At 32.7% G+C, this 22,681-nt stretch overlaps 1 protein-coding gene across 1 annotated transcript; it reads right to left on the bottom strand.

The window, feature by feature from the left end:
- Positions 1 to 5,132: 5,132 nt before the first annotated feature.
- On the bottom strand, positions 5,133 to 22,329 carry asp (microtubule assembly factor abnormal spindle). The gene is made up of 6 exons (XM_072530514.1): positions 22,191 to 22,329; positions 20,580 to 20,765; positions 20,298 to 20,507; positions 13,604 to 19,204; positions 10,383 to 10,575; positions 5,133 to 5,720 (listed from the first exon to the last, which is right to left on the bottom strand). The coding sequence occupies exons 1-6, from the start codon at positions 22,200 to 22,202 to the stop codon at positions 5,179 to 5,181; spliced, it is 6,744 nt and encodes a 2,247-aa protein (XP_072386615.1). The 5' UTR covers positions 22,203 to 22,329; the 3' UTR covers positions 5,133 to 5,178.
- Positions 22,330 to 22,681: the final 352 nt, after the last annotated feature.

The raw sequence follows: 22,681 nt of genomic DNA, 5'->3' as shown, positions 1-22,681 counted from the left end.
AAGGAATCCGGTTCGAGTCGATGGAAGAGGTGAAGCGAAAAACGACGGAGCTCCTAAAAGCTCTAACAAAAAAAGACTTTCAGCATTGTTTTGACCAATGGAAAAAACAACTTTCATAAGCAGTCTCGTTATTTAATAGCCAGACCTCGTATACATAAAAAGACAAGATCATAACTGAAACGTACAGTACTAAAAAACAAATGACCATTAAATCTGAGATATTTCTCGTTAAGTAATACTAATCGCAAATCGTATCTAAATCGTCCTCATCCTCTGAATCACCTATATTAATTATCACCGGTTCAATATCTTCCTGCCAATTGTCCACCGCAAACATTTTTTCTTCTACTTTCTTGACGTGGTTCACATAATTATGCCACTGCTCTTTAGATACGCGTTGGTAAGCTTGTTTTGGAAAGGATATATAACTGATTCTGACGGAAACATCATCTTGGATGAAAGAATATCTGGAAAAACTGAAGACCAAAGAGATAACAACATTGAGCTAGAAGAAGAGGTAAATGATGGACCAAGAATATTACAGCAGGAAGTTTATTCCGCAATAACACAGTAGACTAGGCGGGATCTGTAAAAATTCAGACCATAATGGACATTTTCCATAGGAAGCTATTTTTTTGCTGTAATCCCTTCAGGATGTGGCCAATATCGATATTCACGATATGCGCCAGTCGCAAACCCTGTGCTAAATTTTTTATTTAACAAAATCTGAAAAAAATTGAAAATTTTTCATTTTTTTGCTCCTATGTTTGTTTATAATTCGGAAAATATTGATCCTAGAGAAAAAATTATAAGAAGTTAAAAGTTTCGGTATTCAATTTTACACAATATTTCGTTAGCTAGAAATTGAAAATTTAATGTTTATTGTTGAAAAAATAGCAATAATTGGAAAAAAAAAGTACAAAAAAATTAAGTTAATACTTTAATGTTTTCGACTTTCTAAACTTGACTTAAAAGCTCTATATTCCGCCTAGAAAAACTTTCTAATATGTTTAAAACGTGTGCTAAATTTTGTTAAGATGGGTAGGATAGGTTTTGCATAATAATTTTGCAATCCAGCCTACTGGAAAAAAATCGCAAATTTTCAAATTTATAGTAGGCCCTAAATAAGGCTCTCAGATAGTTGCAAATTTTTTTACATATAAAGGAAGGCTCAAACTTTCAAACGCTTTCTATAAAATTTAAATCGGTTCACTAGGAGAGCCTAGAAAATTTTTTAAACTTTTAAACATTTTTTAGGTTTATAAACAAATTGAATAACTTTACGAGCTTTAAACATATCAATTACAAAATTTATACACTTACAGAACATTAAAAGACGCTTTTTAAAAAAAAAGATACATTCGGCTTACTGGTTGCCGAGATATTGAAGGTCAAAGTTGACATATATTTGCCGTGTAACCATAAGTGATAGAGGGCTCGTTTTTAAACAAATACCCTCGTCTTGTCAAGTACTTTTTATCTGAAAAGTTTTACGTAATGCGCTTCATGGAAACATCCATAAAAAAGACAAATAAAAAACCCTTTTCGCGTAAAATGTCGCTCGGAATGCATGAGAGGTGGTGGTGGGGGACATTCACTCGATATAAACACTCGACAAATGTTTAAAACTTTAAAAAAATTTCTAGGCTCTCCTAGTGAACCGATTTAAATTTTACAGAAAGCGTTTGAAAGTTTGAGCCTTCCTTTATATGTAAAAAAATTTGCAACTATCTGAGAGCCTACTATAAATTTGAAAATTTGCAATTTTTTTTCCAGTAGGCTGGGTTGCAAAATTATTATGCAAAACTTATCCGACCGATCTTAACAAAATTTAGCACACGTTTTAAACGTATTAAAAAGTTTTTCTAGGCGGAATATGGAGCTTGTAAGTCAAGTTTAGAAAGTCGAAAACATTTAAAAGATTAACTTATTTTTTTGTACTTTTTTTCCAATTATTGCTATTTTTTCAACAATAAACATTAAATTTTCAATTTCTAGCTAACGAAATATTGTGTAAAATTGAATAACGAAACTTTTAACTTTTTATAATTTTTTCTCTAGGATTAATATTTTCCGAATTATAAACGAAAACAGGAGCAAAAAAATGAGATTTTCAATTGTTTTCAGATTTTGTTAAATAAAAAATGTAGCACAGGGTTTGCGACTGCGTGATTATCGATATTGGGCCCCTCCTGAAGGGATTACAGCAAAAAAATAGCTTCCTATGGAAAATGTCCAATCCAAAACAGATCCCGCCTAGACTACAGTTAAAGGATGGCAAAGCGGCAGGCCCTGATAATATACTCAAACTAATGGACAACGAATCAATAGCAATAATCGCAAAGATATTCAACAACATATACAACTCTGGAGAAATACCAACAGAATGGCTAAAATCTAGTTTATTGCACTTCCAAAAAACCAGGAGCCAAAAAATGCGAAGATTACCGTACTATAAAGCCTCATGAGTCATCTCCTAAAATTGTCCCTAAAGATAATTCATAAGAGAATCTACAAGCTGTGTGAAAGTCAAATATATCCAGGAACCAGAAAAAACACATGTTATAAAAATGTCTGCCGTGTACGCGACGTAGATGAAGAAAATGGTGACATTGCAGTCGTTGGATTTATGCGCAACGATAAATTTGGAACTGAATTCGTCGAAAAAGAAACTGATATTTCGTCAATTGAATTTGAAATGATCGAGGCCTTGCTACCTGAGCCCACAATTTCAACGAAAGGTAGAAAAACAATTCACATTTTTCCGGGTACTGTCAGTGTTTTCGAAAAATAAACTTTGTGTGCAGTAACTGTATATAGGGGTAATTTTGAACATCATTGTAAAGTACATTACATGTGTTTAAAATGTTCACTTGCATTGTCGTTCACAATTTCCCCGTAAAAATTCAATATAAAATTAATAGGACAACGAATTGCGCGTTTCCATTTACCCCTATATTTTTGTAGTTTGAATTTTTGGTTCGGGTAATTGTAAACAGTCCCTGAAGCCCTTATAATAACCAATACGAACACGAAATTTTGAGAAAATGGGTAAAACAACTGAAACTAAATAGGTATTACCAAAGATATAGAATTTTCTCTGTTAAACACAAAATATCGCAGAAAGAAAAGAGAACACATAGAAAAAGAACTCCAAGAAATGGAAGAACTAAATAAACCATCAGAAACCAGAAAATTCCATCAAAAACTTAACAAAAGTAGAAAAGGATTTAAACCAAGAACAATGATGTGTAGAGGCAAAGAAGGAGATATAGTAACTCAACAGAGTGAAATACTACAAAGATGGACAGAATTCTTTAAAGAAAAGTTTGAAAAAAAACGTAGATCCACTATATGATGGAATTATATTGGATCAAACGGATACCAGAGAAACAACCCCCCCTTCAGTGGCTGAAATGCAAGAAGCAGTTACCAGACTGAAAAACAACAAGTCACCTGGATAAGACAATATTAGCGCAGAATTAATAAAGGAAGGTGGAGACTCCCTATTGAATGCGATACACGAACTAATAGTGAACATATGGAATAATAAACAACTGCCACAAGACTGGAATACCGGAGTAATTATTCCACTACATAAAAAGGGAGATCAGCTTCAATGTAAAAACTACCGGGCAATAACGCTACTGACTGTGGCATATAAAATACTGTCAAATATTGTGTATGACCGATTGAGACCATATGCGGAACAAATAGTTGGGGGATATCAATGTGGTTTCCGTAGGCAGAAGTCCACAATAGATCAGATCTTCGTCTTGAGGCAAATCTTGGAAAAGACTAATGAATTTAATATAGACACACATCATCTTTTCATTGACTTTGAGAGTGCCTATGATAGCATTCATCGAGAATTTCTGATTCATGCACTGAAAGAGTTTAATATTCCAACTCAACTCATTGATATCATAAAAGAAACACTTAAAGTACAAAGCAAAATTCGAATTCAAAACGAACTAACAGATACAATTCATGTGAGAACGGGCCTACGACAGGGAGATGCCCTATCCTGTATTCTATTCAACATCACATTAGAGAAAATAATTAGGGAGTCAAAAGTCAACACCAGAGGAACAATAATAACAAAAAGTGTACAAATATTGGCATTTGCAGATGATGTTGATATCGTAGCCAGAAGCGAAAGAGAGATGATAGAAGCATTTAATGCGATAGAAAGAGCGGCACAAAACAGTGGCCTAAACATTAATGAAATAAAAACCAAATACATGAAGGCCAGTAAATCGACAGGCCAAAGAAACCTACAGAATCTGACAATAGGAGACTATAACATCGAAAGCGTGAAAAATAATTCATACCTAGGTTCACTAGTTACCGCAGATAACAATGTCAGTGAAGAAGTTAAGAGAAGAATACATATCGCTAATAAAACATATAATGGACTAATTAAACATCTAAGATCTAACATCACAAGAAAAACCAAATGCAAAATATACAAGACAGTGATAAAACCGGTCCTTGTATATGGATCAGAGACATGGACACTATCGAAAAGCGATGAAAACCTATTAGGCACATTTAAACGAAAAATCCTTAGACACATATATAAGGAGGTAAAGGAAAATGACATATGGCACAGAAGATATAACTTTGAACTGTACACAGCATACAATGAACCCGAGATCATAACATCCATAAAGATCGGACGTCTGCGCTGGATGGGCCATGTTGAAAGAATGTTGGAGACTGAAACACCAAAACATATTATGAGGCAAACACCAGTAGGAAGAAGGTCAAAGGGAAGACCCAAACTTAGATACATGGAACAAGATCTGAAAACACTTAAGATTACCAACTGGAAAAACAAATCAAGGAACAGAACAGAATGGCGGAAAATCCTAGAACAAGCCAGGACCCAGAAAGGGTTATCGAGCTACTGATGATGATAAACACAAAATATGTAAATTTTTAGTTGAAAAGTACAAAAATCGTTTACATTTACCTCACCTGACCCTACTACTCTTTTCTGAAACAGCAACATTCGTATCATTCAGGAGGTTCTAATTTTTCTCATATCAAAACATCAGTTCAACCAACACAAGTCCCCATTGCTAGTTTAGTAATAAACAAAGACAAAAACTTAATAACTTTATTTTCTAAAAATTATAAAAATATACAATAATTATTAAACACAGTTTCTTCTTAAATCGATAAAATGGCCATCAGCGAATTCAATCCATGTACGGAATTAGTAAAGGCGAATGGATTCTTCTTATACTCTAATCCCCAATCGGGTAACAACGACGGTGTAGGTAAAGTTTTATAACCAGCGAACACGGTGGATCCTTTGGTTACTTGCTTCTTCACCATATTAGCTTTCCTTGTAACCAGTCCTTTGATCCTCTCTAATTTCTGTTTGATGTTGGGCAAATCTAAAATGAATCTCCTCCATCGCGGAGTGTGAGAAAACAGCCAAAATAGAGTACATAGCGCCGGAAACAGTTGAGATTCTTTGTCGCACCAAGTCGTCATCAGCGTTATTAGTTTTTCTATATAATTCGGAACGAAGCTGCATTCTTTTGTCTCTTTCAGTTTGTTGAAGGTTATTAAAATGTTGACGGAGTAAATGCAGGCGTTCATTTCTGGCAAGGACCTCGCTGTGGAACTCAGCATTAGGTAAAGTTGATCAGGCAAGAGTTTTCTTAACGAAACACAGATCTTCTTGCATCTTCTGGTAGCATAATCTAAAATAACAATGGAACATAAGAGTATAATCAGTCATTCATTACATGTGCATTATTTTATAATTCTCAACATGCTGTACTATCTTGATATTGGATCGGATTTATGAAGATGAAACTATACATAAAATAAATAGTCCAGGCGGCATCTATTTAAAATAACGATTTTTGGGTGTGAATAGAATAGAATAGAAATATGCTTTATTGTCACTGAAAATTATTGAACAATTTTATGGACAAAGCTAAAAAAAATCAGTCAAAAAGTACAAAAAGTATAAAACAAAAACAAATATAATAAAAAAACAGAACAATACAATTTTAAATTAGTAAAATTATTGTATCATTTACATAATTTGTACAGACAACAACAAATGAAACAAATTGTAGCCACTGCTTGAGACACCCAAATGTAATTATAAACAATACTAATTTTGTTTCTTTGTTATACATTAAGAAACTCGTCAACTGAATAATATGGTCTTTCAGAGTGATAGATTTTTGTCATCTTACGAAACTTAATGAAAGATGTTGCGGATTTAATTTCTCTTGGAAGGTGATTATAAAGTTTTTTTGCACTATATAGAATAGAATTCTTTACTAGCTGAGTGGACGGGATCGGTAAATAAACGTTACAATCCGAATTTCTAATGGAGTAGCCATGATCAGGTCTATCGGGAAAAATGTTTAGATGCTTGCGAATCAAACAAACCGTTTCCAAAATAAATAAAGAGGGAAGCGTCAAAATTCCGTGATTTTTGAAGTAGGTCTTTCAATGAGTTGTTTGTTTGAGACCAAATAGATAACGAAATGCTCTTTTTTGCAACTTAAAAATAGTATCAAATTGGGCCACTGTACTAGAACCCCAAAATGGAAGCCCATATCGAAGATGGGACTCGAACAATGAGAAATATGCCATTTTGACAGAAGATAAATTTAGTTCCTTCGAAACAGATCTTATTGCAAAGCAAGCTGAGGCTAGTTTCTTCCTTAAGGAGTCAGTATGCAAGGACCATTTAAGATCGCTGTCGACAAGAATACCTAGAAAACTGATTTGGCTCTCATTCAAAAGCAAGGGTTGAATGACTCCTTTATAAGATAATGCTACTGTCTTATCCACGTTAAAGCTAAGTAAGTTGGAGTCTGACCAAGCCTTGATTATTCTTGCGGTTATAATTGAATGAAGCGTTGAAATATTAGAGCTGCTCCAAGTAATACTGGTATTATCAGCAAATAGAAAAATTTTCCCTTTAATTTTCAAGTAAGTGATGTCATTAATGAAAAGTAAAAAAAGAATGGGACCTAATACTGAACCTTGCGGTACTCCACACTCAATGTCTTTACAACTAGAGTCGGTGTCTTTTAATCTAACCAATTGTTTCCTACCTACCAAGTAAGTTTTGAACCAATTCAAAGACACACCCCGAATTCCATAGAAAGTTAATTTTTTTAATAGAATTTCATGATTTACGCAGTCAAAGGCTTTGTAATAGTCGCAGAAAACGGTGGCGGTGGAGAGGTTACTATTTAGTGATAGATATACCTCATGTAACACAGAAAACATGGCATCACTAGTACATTTATTAGACAATAAGCCGAACTGATTTGGCGATAAAATATTATGTTTAAGGAGAAAGGGCATAAGTCGAACTTTTATAAGCCTTTCAATAATTTTTGATAGTGCTGGTAACAAGGCAATAGGTCTATAGTTGCAGGCATCAGATTTGTCTCCACCTTTATGAAGAGGAATAACGATGGCAGTCTTGGGCCGTTAGGCAGTTAGGGAATGTACCTTTTTCAAGGGAATCATTTACTAGCGAGACCATGACCTCCAATACATTATGCGGAAGATTTGAGAAAATTTTAATAGATAATCCATCTGTACTACAGGACGATTTGCTTTTTATACTACGAATTGTTCGAATGAGTTCAGTCTTATCAACTGATCTTAAAAATAAGGTATCAGCAATGTTTTTTGAATTAAGGAGATAGGAGGATTTTTTGGCTACTTTGAGTAGTTTTAGATAGCATTTTCTGTGCGTATTGATATAATCAGAGATGGGGATACTGTCATTAAATTTTTTAATATATAGCAGAGAACGCATATTCTTCGCAGATATGCGAATGCCTTTGGTAATCCAAGGTTTGTGATGTTTTGGCCTGATGTTTAATAGAGGAAATGCTTTATTAAAAATAGATACAACTCTATTTAGAAAATCACTAACATTACAGTCAATGTCCCCGGAAGAAAAACTCCAGTCAGAAGTCAAGCATGAATTATAGAATTTACGAAAGTTTTGAGTGGAAAAAATCCTACCTAATCGTCGGGTTTTTGAGTGGGGTGTTTTTAAACTGCTAAACTTGGTATATACCGCTTCATGATCAGAAAGCCCCCCATTAATAACTGTAGAATGGACGTCAGCGGGTGGAAAATCAGAAACCACATAATCAATTGTCGAGGATGATGTTTTTGAGATTCTTGTTGGATAATTAACGTGCATTGTGAGACCATATGATTCAAAAATAGTTACCAAAGACAGTTGGGTCGCACAAACAGCAGCGTAGTCAATATTAAAATTACCACATAAAATTTTCTGAAAAATCAGAGCTAGGTGATCTATAAATGCAAATAATGTATAGGTTAAATTTCTTATTATAAATCAAAGAAAATTCGAAGTAGTTTTCACCCAGCAAATAGTCATATTTCGAGACTGAAGAAAAATCATTTTTATTAGAAAGAATCAGAGTGCCACCATGAACTGAACTTGGACGATCATACTAGCAATTGTGGTATAGTCTTGAATGAAAATTGGCTGATTAACTTCCAGCCAGTGCTCCGTCACTGCAACTAACTGGGGAAACCCTAATTCTTCCAGAAACAAAAATAACTCGTCTGTCTTATTTCTAATCGATCGAATAATCGAAGCCTATAATCGCAGTTTTTTGCATAAAAGTTGTAAAATGTAGGTACCCAATTAGTGCTTTGTATAGTAAAGATTTTTATTTAAAAAATAGATCTTGGAAGCTTATATTTTTATTGTAAATCGCAGTCATATTTGACCGATCATAACTCCGGAACCAATAAACCGATCATCTTATTTTTTCTTTTTTTCATGAGTCTTTCAACGCACTTTTATTATCCGTTTTGAAAATTAAAATCGATCAATAATTAATGAAGTTATTCAAATTGTTTATAAGCCTAAAATTTAAACTTTTTTTTTTAAAAATCCCTAGACTCTTCTGATCGACGGATTTTAATTTTTCAAAATGGGTTTGAAATCTTGAGTGCTCTTCTATATGTAAAAAAATTTTCAAGTATCTAGGTAAAAATTTTAGGTTTTGACCTGCATAATTTTGAAAATTATTCATTTTAAAAAAAATTAGATTGCAAAAAACTATTAAATCAAAATTAATGAAATTTTGTTTGATGATTAAACATATTAAAGAGTATACGGAGACGGTTGCGTTTCTATTTAATTTGAGTCTCTTACCACTCCCTAACACGTGTTTCTGGGTCTACCCGTCATCAGACGTCTATCGTCCTTACTCGACGCAATGAATACAAGAATGATGGTAATTTATATGGGTAAATTGTTTATGCATAGTGAAATATAAATATTCCCAGCATCGCTCTGAATGGCTTGATTAAGCTTGGGTATACAGTTTACTTTAATTGCTATCGACACATTTAACTTCATCATTCCTCACTAAAGGTCTCTAGTAGCATACTCTGGTAATTATTTTTCCTATAATTGCCAGAGTAGTCGGTGCGTTTTGATTTAGTTTGAGTCTTCTTACAAACTCTCTCTGATGACGGGTAGTCCCAGAAACACGTGTTAGGGAGTGGTAAGAGACTCAAATTAAATAGAAACGCAACCGTCTTCGTATATTTATCGTCCTTACTCGACGCAATGAGCACACGAATGATGGTATTTTATATGGGTAAATTGTTGATGCATAGTGGAATATAAATATTCCCAGCATCGCTCTGAATGGCTTGATTAAGCTTGGGTATACAGTTTACTTTAATTGCTATCGACACATTTAACTTCATATTAAAAAGTTTTCTTTCTCAGAATATGAAGGTCCTAATTATGATTTTAGTCTGGAAAATAAACTCACAAAAAAACCTTTTTTTTTTAACTGTTTTTCAGTATTTTTTCAATAATAATAATAATTATGAAGATTTGAAACTAAGATTGTATTTAGTCTCAAAATTTAGTTACAAAACTTTTATATCCTATATAAAATTATTCTAAAACTAATAGTTCTTAAGATATATGCGATAAAAGGAAAAAAATATCGTTTTTTTAAATTTTTTTCATATTTTGATTAATAAAAAGTTAAGCACGCACTTTACAACTCACGCATAGTGAAATTATCATTTATAGTGATATTTTGGAGCGATTTATACAAATAAACTGCGATTATATGCTTCACACGCAACTGAAAACAGTTACTGCCTGCACTAAAAGACCAAAAAGTGTCTTTTGGGAAAAATACTGCATTAACGATTAAAGAAACTTTATTAAAGAGTTTATTTTTCAAATCATCTGGTATTTTTCAAAAAGAAACTTAAAAACTGAAACATGATAGATTCATTATTTTGGAGCAATTTTAAAGTCGTGGATCAAAAAAACTTTATTAAATATCATGAACGATACATACCTATATCTTCAAGGGCGTGGTTAATATGGAATAATGTACAATTTTCCAGTGCAATCGTCTGCAAAGCTGCGTTACATCGAAATTGTAGAGTATTCTCAACCATAGCAGTGGCATTGGCTTTCATGAATCTTTCTCGTATTTTACACATGGCAGGTTCTTCGGCAGACCTCGTTTTGTAGCCCCTCCAGTAAGACTGAAATAATTATACATAAAAGATAAGCCAATTTAGCCACAATAAGGAAGAGGATTCAATAACACAGGTTTAATTTATTTTTAATAAAACCAAATTGTCCGTTTTCCCCTATGAGGGGGTTTAAGGAGAAGCCGAGGGTAGAAGTGGTAAACATTTTTGGGGTCCTAAAATTGACATTATCAGCAAAATTCAGCTTGTTCGTATGATTTTGAGAGGTTCAGTGGCATTTTCGTCTTTGACTACTACAGTATAAATCAATTTATTTTTAACAAAACTAAAGCATCTTTGTGATTTGGTAATTTTTTTAGGTGTCTCTATTCGAGTTAAAAGTATTTTCATATTTTCAATATTTAAACATTTAAAAAATAAATATTAGCACAGAGTAACATTTCAGAATGTTTTCAATTAGGGTAGTAAAGAAAAAAATTACTAGGCTAAAAAAATATAGTAAAAACCTAGTAGAGCACTTTTGTATTTCCAAAAAGATTTTTCATTCAGCTAGCGTGAAGATGCAGCTTGTTGAATGTTTCCCATTAACTGTGGCTTAGGGGGTCAAAAATTATCATCATCATCATCAGTGGCGTTACAGCTCTTTATGAGCCAAAGCCTTCTTCAGAACAATCCTCCATTCGCCCCTGTCTCTGGCAACTCTTCTCCATGCTCTAATTCCGATAGACTTCAAATCATTTTCTAGGTTGTCTTCGTACCTAAGTCTTGGTCTTCCTCTTCTTCGTTGTCCGATCGGCCCTCTTCGGTCAAAAACTTTTCTGACTATGGCATCTTCCTCTCGTCTAATTACATGACCTATCCATCTGAGGCGTGCTACCTTAATGAATTTTACAACGTCAGGTTCTCCAAATCTTCTATACAACTCAAAATTGTAACACCTGCGCCACAAACCTTGTTCTTTTATGCCTCCATATATTCGTCTTAGTATTTTTCGCTCAAAACGTTTGAGCAATTCTTGGTCATTCTGTGTTAGTGTCCAAGTTTCTGAACCATATGTTAGCACTGGTCTTATTACTGTTTTGTATACAGTCAGTTTAATTTTTCTAGGCATTTTTGAGGCCATCTGTCTTCTTAAGCCATAGTAACACTTATTGGCGAGCACTATTCTTCTTGGGTCAAAAATTATGCTGGTGAATAAATTTCAATAAAAACCTGGCAAGCAATTTATACTTTCAGTTAGAAGTAGAGTACAGTAAAATTGTAAAAATAGATTTTTTATCATCCTTAAATTTTAACCTAGCAGAATTATTGACTCCTCATAGAGGGTAGTTAAACAGTAAAAAATTACTTAGATGGTAATAAATTTGTACAAATTTAGCAGAATATCTCATATTTCTGAAAAGATTTACTTTGTATTCAGTTAGTGTAAATGTGTAACTGGTGAAGTTAGTTAACATTTAATAAAAACTTACCAGAGCAGTTTCTTATTTTATTTATAGAGTACAGTAAAATTATAAAAAAAAACTTTTTGATCTTTAATTTAAACCTAGCTAAATTCGTGGAGACCTAGCAAAAAACTGTAGTATATCATAAATATTTAAGGAAGTTAATCTTTGTATATGGGTATATTTTTTATAAAAACCCTTAAAAGGGCTACATTAAAAACACGAACGTTTTCGGAACAACAGTTCCATCAACAACAGTTCAGTTACCAGCTGAAGTCCGTTTGAAGAGGTTTACTCTCCGGACACTGGAACTCACTTAAAGCATGGGTGTATGTTACCTGAAGTAAAATTTAATTAAAATATTAAACATCAAATAATATTATCAACATCATGTACAATCTTTGGTAACATAATACATTTTAAAGGGTTTTTACCCAAATATTTTGGTGGCTCAGGCATGGTAACCTGTATTTTAACCTGATGATGGAACTGTTGTTCCGAAAACGTTCGTGTTTTTAATGTAGCCCTTTTAAGGGTTTTTATAAAAAATATACCCATATACAAATATTAACCTCTTTTTGTGATACGTGGTATACAGCCAGCTGCAGGAATTATTTTCCTTGTGGATTTTTTTTTAATTCCTTGGCTCGAATGTTAAGCTAGCGGGAATGTTTCCAAATAAGATTGGTTTAGGTGTGGAAAATTATCAGGGTGGTCAAAGTTTCGTAAACACTTAACAGAACACTTTTTTATTTCAGTTATAAGTAGAGAACAGTGAAATTGTAAAAGCAGATTTTTTCCCTTAAATATTAACCCAACAGAATTATTGACTTCTCATAAGGGGCAGTTGAGGAGTGAATAATTACTAGTGTGGTAATAAATTCGTAAAAACCTAGCAGAGCACTGTGATATAAATATATTTTTTTTAATTTTACCAGCTTGAATATGAAGCTAGCGGAATCGCTCCTATTAGGGGTAGGTTTGGGGGTGTAAAATTATCAGGTTGGTAATAAATTAGTGAAAAATAGTTAAAAAAATATGCCGTAGGCAAATTTTTTTTTTTTAATTCTGCTAGCTTGAACCTTAAGCTAGCAGAATTGCTCCCCTTAAGGGTGGTTTGGTGGTGAAAAATTATTAGAGTGGTAATAAATTAGTGTAAGATGGGTGAAAAAATATGGCGTAGGCTAAATTGGATTCCGCTCATGTTTCCCCGCTAGCGGGTCCTCAATTTAATCGTTAAAAAACATTGAATAAGAAAAGGCTTTTTGTATTTATTGCTATTTTGCAGCAAGGGTAATAAATGTCGTATCTTATAGAAAATTAAATTATCGCTTACTTTGCTCCGTATAAGCATGTTTTTAGCAACTAGAAAAAAACGAGGTTTTTAGTAATTTTTAAATATTTTAATTTTTTTATTTTTTATTCCCGACCTATTTCAGAGGGAGGAAAGATCAATTATTATTATTGAATTTATCACACAAGTTTTTCTGCAAAAATCCGAATACCACCTCTCACATCCACCGCAAAACAGATCCGCCCTGGTCTATAATAAAGAAAAGTTTACAACTGTGATTTCTACACATTAATAAAAATACATAGAACACAAATAATTTAAGACAAGGCGAACAACTTACCTGTATTTTTACAGCTGCTTCGTTTTGAACTTTTTCGATTCTTCGGCGCTCCCTGGCTTCTGGAGTAAAGTAATCTGCATATGTCCGTCTAATCAAATACCCTCTGGCATACCTCTGTATCTCCTTCGCTGCTTTTATCTTTGCTAAATATATCTCCCTTTCGTTCCTAGCTTGTACACAACGTCTGTACCATCGTTGAATTGTAATAACCGAATTTCTCGTGATTAAATACTGTTTTCTTTGTTTTATCATTTCTAAATTTGCTCTAACTCTTCTCTGAATTAATATTATAGTACGTTTTAATAAAGTGTATCGTTGTACCTCAATTCTCATTAAATGAATGGACTTCCAACGTTGCTGAACACAAATAACAGCTTTTTTGTATTTTTGAAATATTTCCTTGACTTCTCTGGTTACTTTCAGGGACCTCCAACGTGTTTGTATAAGAACGGTTGTACATTTTAACTGAAGATATCTATTTCGATCACTTCTAGCTAATATTTTAGATCTCCATCTATTTTGTACAAAAATAACAGCATTTCTTAGTTTTTCATAGTACGTTCTTATATTCCTAGCTTCAACTTTACCTCTCCATTTTTGTTGAATGAACATGGCTGCTTTTTTCAATTTAGTGTACTCTTTATATTGTTTTCTGTACAATACAATAGCTCTCCATTTTTGTTGAATTATCAAAACATGTTCCCGTAGTTCCAAATAGTTATGTCTATGTGTTACACACGCAACCTTAGCTCTCCAAAGTTGTTGTATCAAAATAGCGTTTGTTCGCAGAATTTGATACCTTTCTTGTTCTATTTTTGCTAGTCTATAAGCCCTCCATCTTGCTTGAAGAACTATCACGGCATTGCGTACTGTATTGAATCTCGCTCTCTCTATTTTGGCTTGTACAGTTGCTCTAAATCTTCTTTGTACAACTACAGTAGTACTCCTGAGGTTGATGAAGTAGTGGCGCTCAACATATCCTACTTTTCTTGCTCTCCAATGCGCCTGGAAGGTTAAAGCAGCTTTTCTTAAATATAAATATCTTTCTCTTTCGAATTGACCCAGTCTTTTAGCTCTCCATTTTCTTTGAATAAGTATTACCGTCTTGCGTAGCATTTTGTATCGATTTTGTTCTTCTCGAGCTAATTTAGTTGCTCTCCATTTTTGTTGAACATGAATCGCAGCTCTTCTTAAACTATCATATGCTTGTTTTTGTTCTTTTTCAAGCTTCTTTGCTCTCCACCTACACTGAATATTAACAACTGATTGTCTTAGTTTTAAGTAATTATTTTTTTCTTTTAGCATTAAATGTTTGGCTCTATACATGCGCTGTATTATTATAGTATACTTTAGTAACTGTTGGTACTCCTGTTTCGTTTTTTTCATTAACTGATTGGCTCTATAACGAGATTGAATTACGACCGCAGCATTTCGAATTGATATAAAAGATGTTCGACAGGAAACCATCTCTCGTTTGGCTCTATATCTCGTTTGTAATGTAACAGCTGCGTTTCTCATCTGTAAGTAATATTTTCTTTGCGATTTTGCAGCTTTGTTAGCTCTATACTTTCTTTGTATAAATATTGTAGACAACTTTAATCTATTGTAATAATCTTGGCAGGTTCGCATTTTTATTAAAGCTCTATAACGTTGTTGGATCACCAAAGTGGCCGTTTTTATACCCTGATACCTCGACACTTCCTTTCTCATGAGTATTATAGCTTTGTACCGTTGTTTGAGTATGTTAGAGGCTCTTTGGAGAGATTTATAATGTTTTCGACATTTGCGCATATGCAGAATTGACCTATACCACACTTGGATTTTTAGAGTCGCTTGTTTAATGGTAACAAACTGTTGACTGGCAGCTCGCATGTCTAATTTAGCTCTGTAACGTGCTTGAACAATTAGAACAGATTTTTGCAAAGCCTTATAATAGAGTCTTTGTTTTTGCATTGAATGTTTGGCTCTATATCTTTGTTGGAAGACAATCGCAGCTTTTCTTAATTGCAGATATTGAATCCTAGCTGCTTTCATTAGTTTCTGAGCTCTATATTGTTGTTGTATTGTTATGCAAGCACTTTTTATTTGTTGATATTGTGCTTTTTCCTTTTTCATTACTTTTAAAGCAATATAACGTTGTTCAACGATAATCACCGTGCGTCTTAGTTCTAAAAATTGTTCTCTGTGAATTCTCATCGCTTTAATAGACCTGTACCAACGTTGGATGTAGATTGTAGTTGATTTTATCATTTGGTACTTTTGTCTCTCAATTCTACATAAGCGATTCGCTCTAAAAATGTTTTGCACAGTTATTACAGTTGATTTTAGTTTTTCATATTGCAGTTTTTCCCTTTTAGCTAAAACTCTAGCTTTCCATTTTTGCTGAACAAAAATGACAGTAGTTTTCAACTTTTGGTACTTGTTCACTTCAAGCTGCACCTGTTTCTTGGAATTATACCATCTTTGTATAATTGTTACAGCTTTCTTTATTCTTAGATATCTACTTCTTTCTAGGAACATTCGTAAGTGACTTTGAATCAGGACGGCACTCTTTATGCGTTGTTTATAGAAATTTCTGATCAGCCATCCCCTGCAATACTTCTGTATTCCGTTTACTGCCATAATTTGTTTATTGTAAGCATCTTTTTGCCTGTACATTCTGTAGTAGGACTGTATTTTGATAGCAGCTTTTTCTGATTTAATTAAATTTAAGTAAAGTGTTAAGAAATACGTAAATTCTTCTAATTTTGCTATAAGTTTTTGCCTTCTATACCAATTCTGTATTTTCCTAGCAGCATTCTCTTTCTGCTGATGTAATCTCTGTAATTTTCTTCGTTTCAGAAGAACAGGAAGGCTTCTGAACCACGTTTGAATAGTACTAGCACATTTGACCATGAGCGGTGCCTCAAACTTATAAATAATCTGCCATAAGAAAGACATAGTTTTCTCCCGATGGCCATCGACAATGTCTTTGGGAGAAATGTCGTACAAGATCTTATAACCAGCACTTTCTAAGGAATCAAACACCAACTTCATATTATGCACCTTTTGTAAACGTGATATAGATGGTACTCTCAAACTGTTGGTTAAATCTTCTTTAAGAAGAATAATTTCCATGACTTTGGTTAATCGTACGCCATCTCTTAGATCTACTCCCAAGTTTTTGACAGCGTAATCAAATTCGTGGATGTAAGTCTGCACGTGCGTGACTATATATCCAGAAAACTTCAGAAACTTAGTAATATCACCCACTGCTGATAGTAACTCTCTAGCTAACATAAGCAACAGTTCCTTGCTTTCTTTAACTTTGCCTGTTTTACAGAATAAGCAAGGATTGTGCGGTATTAACTTTTTCGTTTTAGCTTGATCGAGGAAATACACCAAAATTAAAAATTTCTTCAAGAAGAATTTGTTGAAATCCAGTACATATTTTGCAGCATGAACAGACTTATGTTTCTTTACCAAAGTGGGGTTTTTAAATAATCTATTGATCAAAAAAGTGCTAAGTCCGACGATGTCTGAATTAGAATGCAGTGGAATTATTTCGTTATAAATAGTTTCTAAGCCAATTCTGAGCCACAACGGATTATAACTTAATAAATGGGACATTACATCAGACTTTATAGAAAGATTAAGATGAACATCTTTATCTTGTCTAATGCTCACCTTGCCGTTATCTACAGCAGCTAAAACTTTAGATAGAACATTTGTAATTTCTTGGGATCTGTACAAAGTTTGTGCGGATTTTCTTAAGCTATTCAATTTTGCATTTACGTGATACTTGTTAGAGATTTCTTCTTTAGTAGGAGCTGCCTCTACTTCCCGCTTCTTACACTCTTGCCATACTTTAGCTACATCTATGATTTTATCCTCGGAATACAGTTCTTGAGGAGGTGTTAACAGCGAATTCAACCATTTTTTGAAATAAAGCTCTTGTTCGTCAATCCAAGTTTCGTCTACAAAGAGATGCGGCGTTATAAACGGATCAACCATATTAGTAGCAGCTAGCAGAAACGGGTTCTGTATGATTACCGTATTAGTATCTCTCCTACTGATCTCAGAAATCGTTTCTTGTTTTCTCATCTCTCTGCGTACATCTTCAGATTTATTGTTCATAAACTTTTTTAAATTGAGACCGGAAGTATTCTTTGCTACTCTAAGTGCAGCACCTCCTCTCCTAGACCATTTTTGTGGTCCTGTCAGACCACCACCTGGTTTGGAAAAGTTTGCTGTTAGGTCTAAATCACATTTTTTTCGAGTGGTACAATGACTCACGTCCAAAGATTCTTCTTGAATAGCGCTGAGTGGACGATCCGACATGGTAAAACTGATTTGGCTGATATCTGGTCTACTATAAGGGTCGTTTCTTTGAAAATTAATGTGATTTTTAACGGCTACTTCGGGTGTCGAAAACATGAAGTTATTCGGCTTTGCGAAATTGAACTCATTTGTAATAGTATCTTCAAACTGACTATTAGTACTAAAATTCAAAGTCACATCGTTTAGTACAGGTTTTGTAAAATTAAACTGATTTGTGTTTAAAGTTGAGTCATAATCAAGTCTTTCGAATTTTGAACTAAAACTTCTAGCATTCAGAGAGTCAGCGATCGTCGATCTTTGAAACTGAGAAAAATTTTTATTCTTCACGTTATTCGCGTCCTGTAAATAAGACGCTAAACTCGGTGTTCTAAAAGGTTCAGGACTAAACCTCTTTTGACGTATGGGTGACATCTTCGTAGACAAAGGACTTAAATTTTCACAATTACCTAACGAATTATCTTTTGAATATGTCTCTCCGCTCAAATTACCTTTAACGTAAGTTTCAAAACTGGTATTATCCTTTACATATGTCTCTGAACTTAATCTTGACTTCGTGTAAGTTTCTGAGCTTAAATTTAAATTTGGAGGAAGATCTGGAATGTCAAAAGTGGTCTCTTTTTTCATTTTAACTGTGCTTACAAAATCTGTTTCAAATCTTGTTTTTCGTTTGACGGGTGTATTTGTTGGTGTGAAAGAAAACGATTCCATCTGCATCAGCTGGTATTCGAAGCCATATTTGGGCGAATCTGGCATAGACGACTTTTGTTTGAAGTAAGTACCTAATGATACATCTGGGGTTAATGTATCGCCATTGTAGGATGTTAGGGGAGGTCGTTTTTGTTTATTACCATTGGGACATTCATTTTCGTTATTCATTTCCAAACTATCATTGAAAATATCTGAGTTTTCTCGTTTAAGGACAAATGTGCCCCTTCTCTCACCACCATTTGTGAATTTATTGGAATATTCCACAAAATTAACTTTCTCAGCTGATATAAAGCTCTCAGTAGTAACTCTCTCAGATAGATATGCAGTATGTACATTTTCCTTACCTTTCGAACTGTAATACTTAACATTTGGTTCAGCGTGGATAATATGTTCATGTTGATGGGACGTAAATAATTGTGGTTTGAAAGTTTTTTTCGGCGAGGGTGACTTTCTGTACTGCGATTTTTTCTTCGGTGATGGTGAAAAGCGTTTTGGGGATATGTACGGTGGTTTTATTGGATAATATTTCTTTGTTGGTGATTTTCTGATTTTCGTTTTCTTTCCAGGTTTTACCTTCAAGAACAAAAATAAAATTTAATGATATAAATAGAAATATTTTTTTATAGCATGTTATCACTCTTCAGGGTTTTTGTTGGTAATGGGCTTAAAAGCGAACTATGTTCTAATTCAAAAAGAACCAATAATGGGAATGGGATACAATAAAAGAGAAATACAATAAATAATGACCAAATAAACTAAAGAGATTGGAATAGAAAATCTGAAAAACAGATCACAATGGACCACAAAAGGAAAAAAGTGTATGAACACAAAACAACAAGCTAATAAAAATAGTCGTTTGGAACATCAAAGCAATTGTAAAAATAGGAAAACTTGAAGTATAATATAACTATAGATAAGAAGCCATAATATAGATCTTACAGCAGTACAAGAAATAAGACAGGAAGAGAAGTGGAATCAGAAAAGACCATTACCCTCTACTTTATAGTAGTAGTATACAGCATAACTATAAAACAAATTATTAAACATTAAGAAATACATTAGGTATATTATTTGTAAATTGTGTATGATCCGAGATAAAAATATAATTACATTTTTTTATTTTATATTTAATTGTTCTCCTATTTAACATGTTCCCTATCACATAGATTGCATGGGTTTAACACTAGTATTGTCCTTATGGGCCACATTGGTCCCATAGATCCAACACCTTTTAAATGCTTGTTAGGCTAGCTGCTACATATTAATGTGCAATATCTCCCACTAAAAGACCAATGCGGCCTAGAAGACATGTACTGTAAGAATGGTTTATTAAATTGGTTGAAAATTGTACCTTGTGCCCCAGTTATTTTATAAGAAGTTATAAAGCATAATAATATTGGCATATAAAGGTATATATATATATATATATATATATATATATATATATATATATATATATATATATATATATATATATATATATATATATATGAAAATATAGCTGGCAGTGAATGTGTTAATTATAATTATATATAAAGCCTATTTATATTTAGAGAGAAAAATTTGGTTCACTAATAAAACTTTAAAGCTCTATAACCACTGTAAAATATATTTACTAAAGATGAAATTTAATTAATATCAACATAAAATAGTCCAAATCAATTACCTTGGCAGGTGAGACTGTTTTAAAAACAATAGGCACATCTCTGTGGACTGTTCTTGTAGTATTTTCAAAAGAAATTTTATGGTATGATGCTTCCTTCTCTATAGGAGTCCATGTTACTTCAAACATAAGCTCCGAAAAGCTGTGAATTGTTGCACTCTCCCAATTATATCTAACATTTAGCTCTAATGGCACTTTTTTTGTTAAGGCAATCTACAAAATAATGTATAATTTTGTAATTACTTTAAATATATATGTTAGGTATAGTATATATTTATAACTTACACTCATCTCCTGTTTGGTTGGATTTCTTAATAACAATTTGCATGTTGCTGATTCTCCAAGTTTCACTCCATCAAAAAATAACTTTGGAGCTACTGTGAAAGGCCCCAAAGAGAGAATTTCTATTTTTTCTGGAGATTTTTCTTTTACTGTAGGTTTAGGTTTCTTTTCTCGTCTGACTGGGGATATCTACAATAGTTTATTCAACTATAGACTTATATATTGGTTGCATCTTTACAGAAATGTTTATTAATTGATTTGATATGTACTGGCTGTTAGGTGAAACTGGAGACAATATTAGTGTTATTTGTAACCAATATACAGAAAAAACATTTTATTTAAAAAGTCTGCAACAATAATTATTATAAAAAATTAATATAACTGATAGTTAATAACAAAAACATGAATGAAACATCCAACAAAATAGACAATATTGATTACCTATTGCAAATAGTTTAGTTGAAGAAGTATAGAAAGAAACAATAATGCAGAAATCTTGTCATATTAGATATGAATATAATGTTAAACCAAAATTCAACAAAATGTATTTTCTTTCCAGATGGTAAATTTTATGGACAATATTATCAGATCAGAAATACAGTTTAATATCCATATGTAATTCAGATCTACAATTATATTACAATGATGTTTCTATAAGCTGTTTTTTCTATCATGTGGAAACTTACATGAAACTTAGTAAGTACTAAAAGAGTCATTGGCATCATTATTGACCAGTCTCAATAACAAATTCACTAATAATCCCAATTACCCATTTCTCAGAGTAGGTTTTTTTATTTTGTTGGTTGATGAATAATAAAAGGGTCTTTTTAAGAATGACATGTCTTTAAATTCCAACAGCTCATATTGTATACATATCTTTTTGTGGTGAGGATTAAAGATTATGCTGACCAAGCAAGAACATCAATATTCCTTTAACTAAAAAGTTGAAACTATAATAAGCTAGACTGAGAAGTTTTTACAATTATCTAAAATAAATCATTTATCTCCATGTGTAAACTGTCATATGTGAAGATTGGCACTGAAAGAAATCATTTTCATGATGCCGTAACACTCCCAATTACATAATTTATTAATTATCTCATTGATCAACTTCTTAAACCGAGTTATTTGTTTTTTTTTTGTGTTAAAAGGTAAAAGGGTCTTAAGCTTTTAGTTACATTCTTCGTATTATGTATAATTGGTTACAGTATTTTTAAATTAAGGACTGTCTATTGATAAATGACTCATATATAAATAGCTCTTTTAATTAGAAAATCTTCTGACATTGTTATTTCGTCTCCCTCGTCTAATTTTTGTTACTAATCACTTATTTTGCAAGTGTAGTCCAGTTAATCATGTTTAATTAATACATATATAGAAAAATATATAATGATCCATGTATTTAATATAATCAATATATTTCTTTCCAAAATAAGATTTGAGGTTATCTATTATAGATATTATGTTATTTTTTTGACATTGAATAACATATTAATATAAAAAATACATAATTCTTAAGAATAAAAAAAATCTATAAACAATCGAGAAAAACTTCTGATTATCCTATTAAATATTATTAGGTAAGTAAAACATACTATACAAATTAAGACTTACCTGAAAAAACATCGTTTTGTATAATTTTACACTTTAAAACTTATAAATTTGATTCCTTTCTGACGTTTATTTTTATTTCATTTGAACTGATTGCTGAATGTAACGGATAACGGAAAATGTCGGTATAGTAGAAATTTCGTTCATATCACAGATAAATAATTACACCTAGATTGGTAACACGGATGGCCAAGGTCGACTTTTTATTTGGCACCCTTCCGTTTGGTGACACTGCTAGTCTCTTTCCTGCACCTTGTTCGTTGTCTTGTCACTTTATGTGACTTTTATGTGATAAGGGATTCAAGCGATGGATTCGTCACCGTACATTGCTAAAGTCTAAAGAATTCTTTATTAAGCAATATGATTTATAAGCGATATACTGTATCAAAATCTTCCTTCCCTTGAAAACAGCTTGAGAAGAGTATATTATGCATTATTGGAAGATTAATACGCAAATTTTTATTTTTTAATTAATAGTGCAAAAAGGTACAATT

Source organism: Diabrotica undecimpunctata, chromosome 4 (assembly GCF_040954645.1).
Source record: "Diabrotica undecimpunctata isolate CICGRU chromosome 4, icDiaUnde3, whole genome shotgun sequence".
In the NCBI taxonomy this organism is placed as follows: domain Eukaryota; kingdom Metazoa; phylum Arthropoda; class Insecta; order Coleoptera; family Chrysomelidae; genus Diabrotica; species Diabrotica undecimpunctata.
Note: the sequence above shows the minus strand (reverse complement) of the source record. Positions and strands in the feature narration are given on the sequence as shown.

Coding starts and splice junctions, on each gene's coding strand:
- asp (XM_072530514.1), bottom strand. Junction 20,508..20,579: donor CAACCAAACAGGAGATGAGT/GTAAGTTATAAA, acceptor ATTATTTTGTAG/ATTGCCTTAACAAAAAAAGT. Junction 5,721..10,382: donor CCACGCCCTTGAAGATATAG/GTATGTATCGTT, acceptor TTGTTATTTTAG/ATTATGCTACCAGAAGATGC.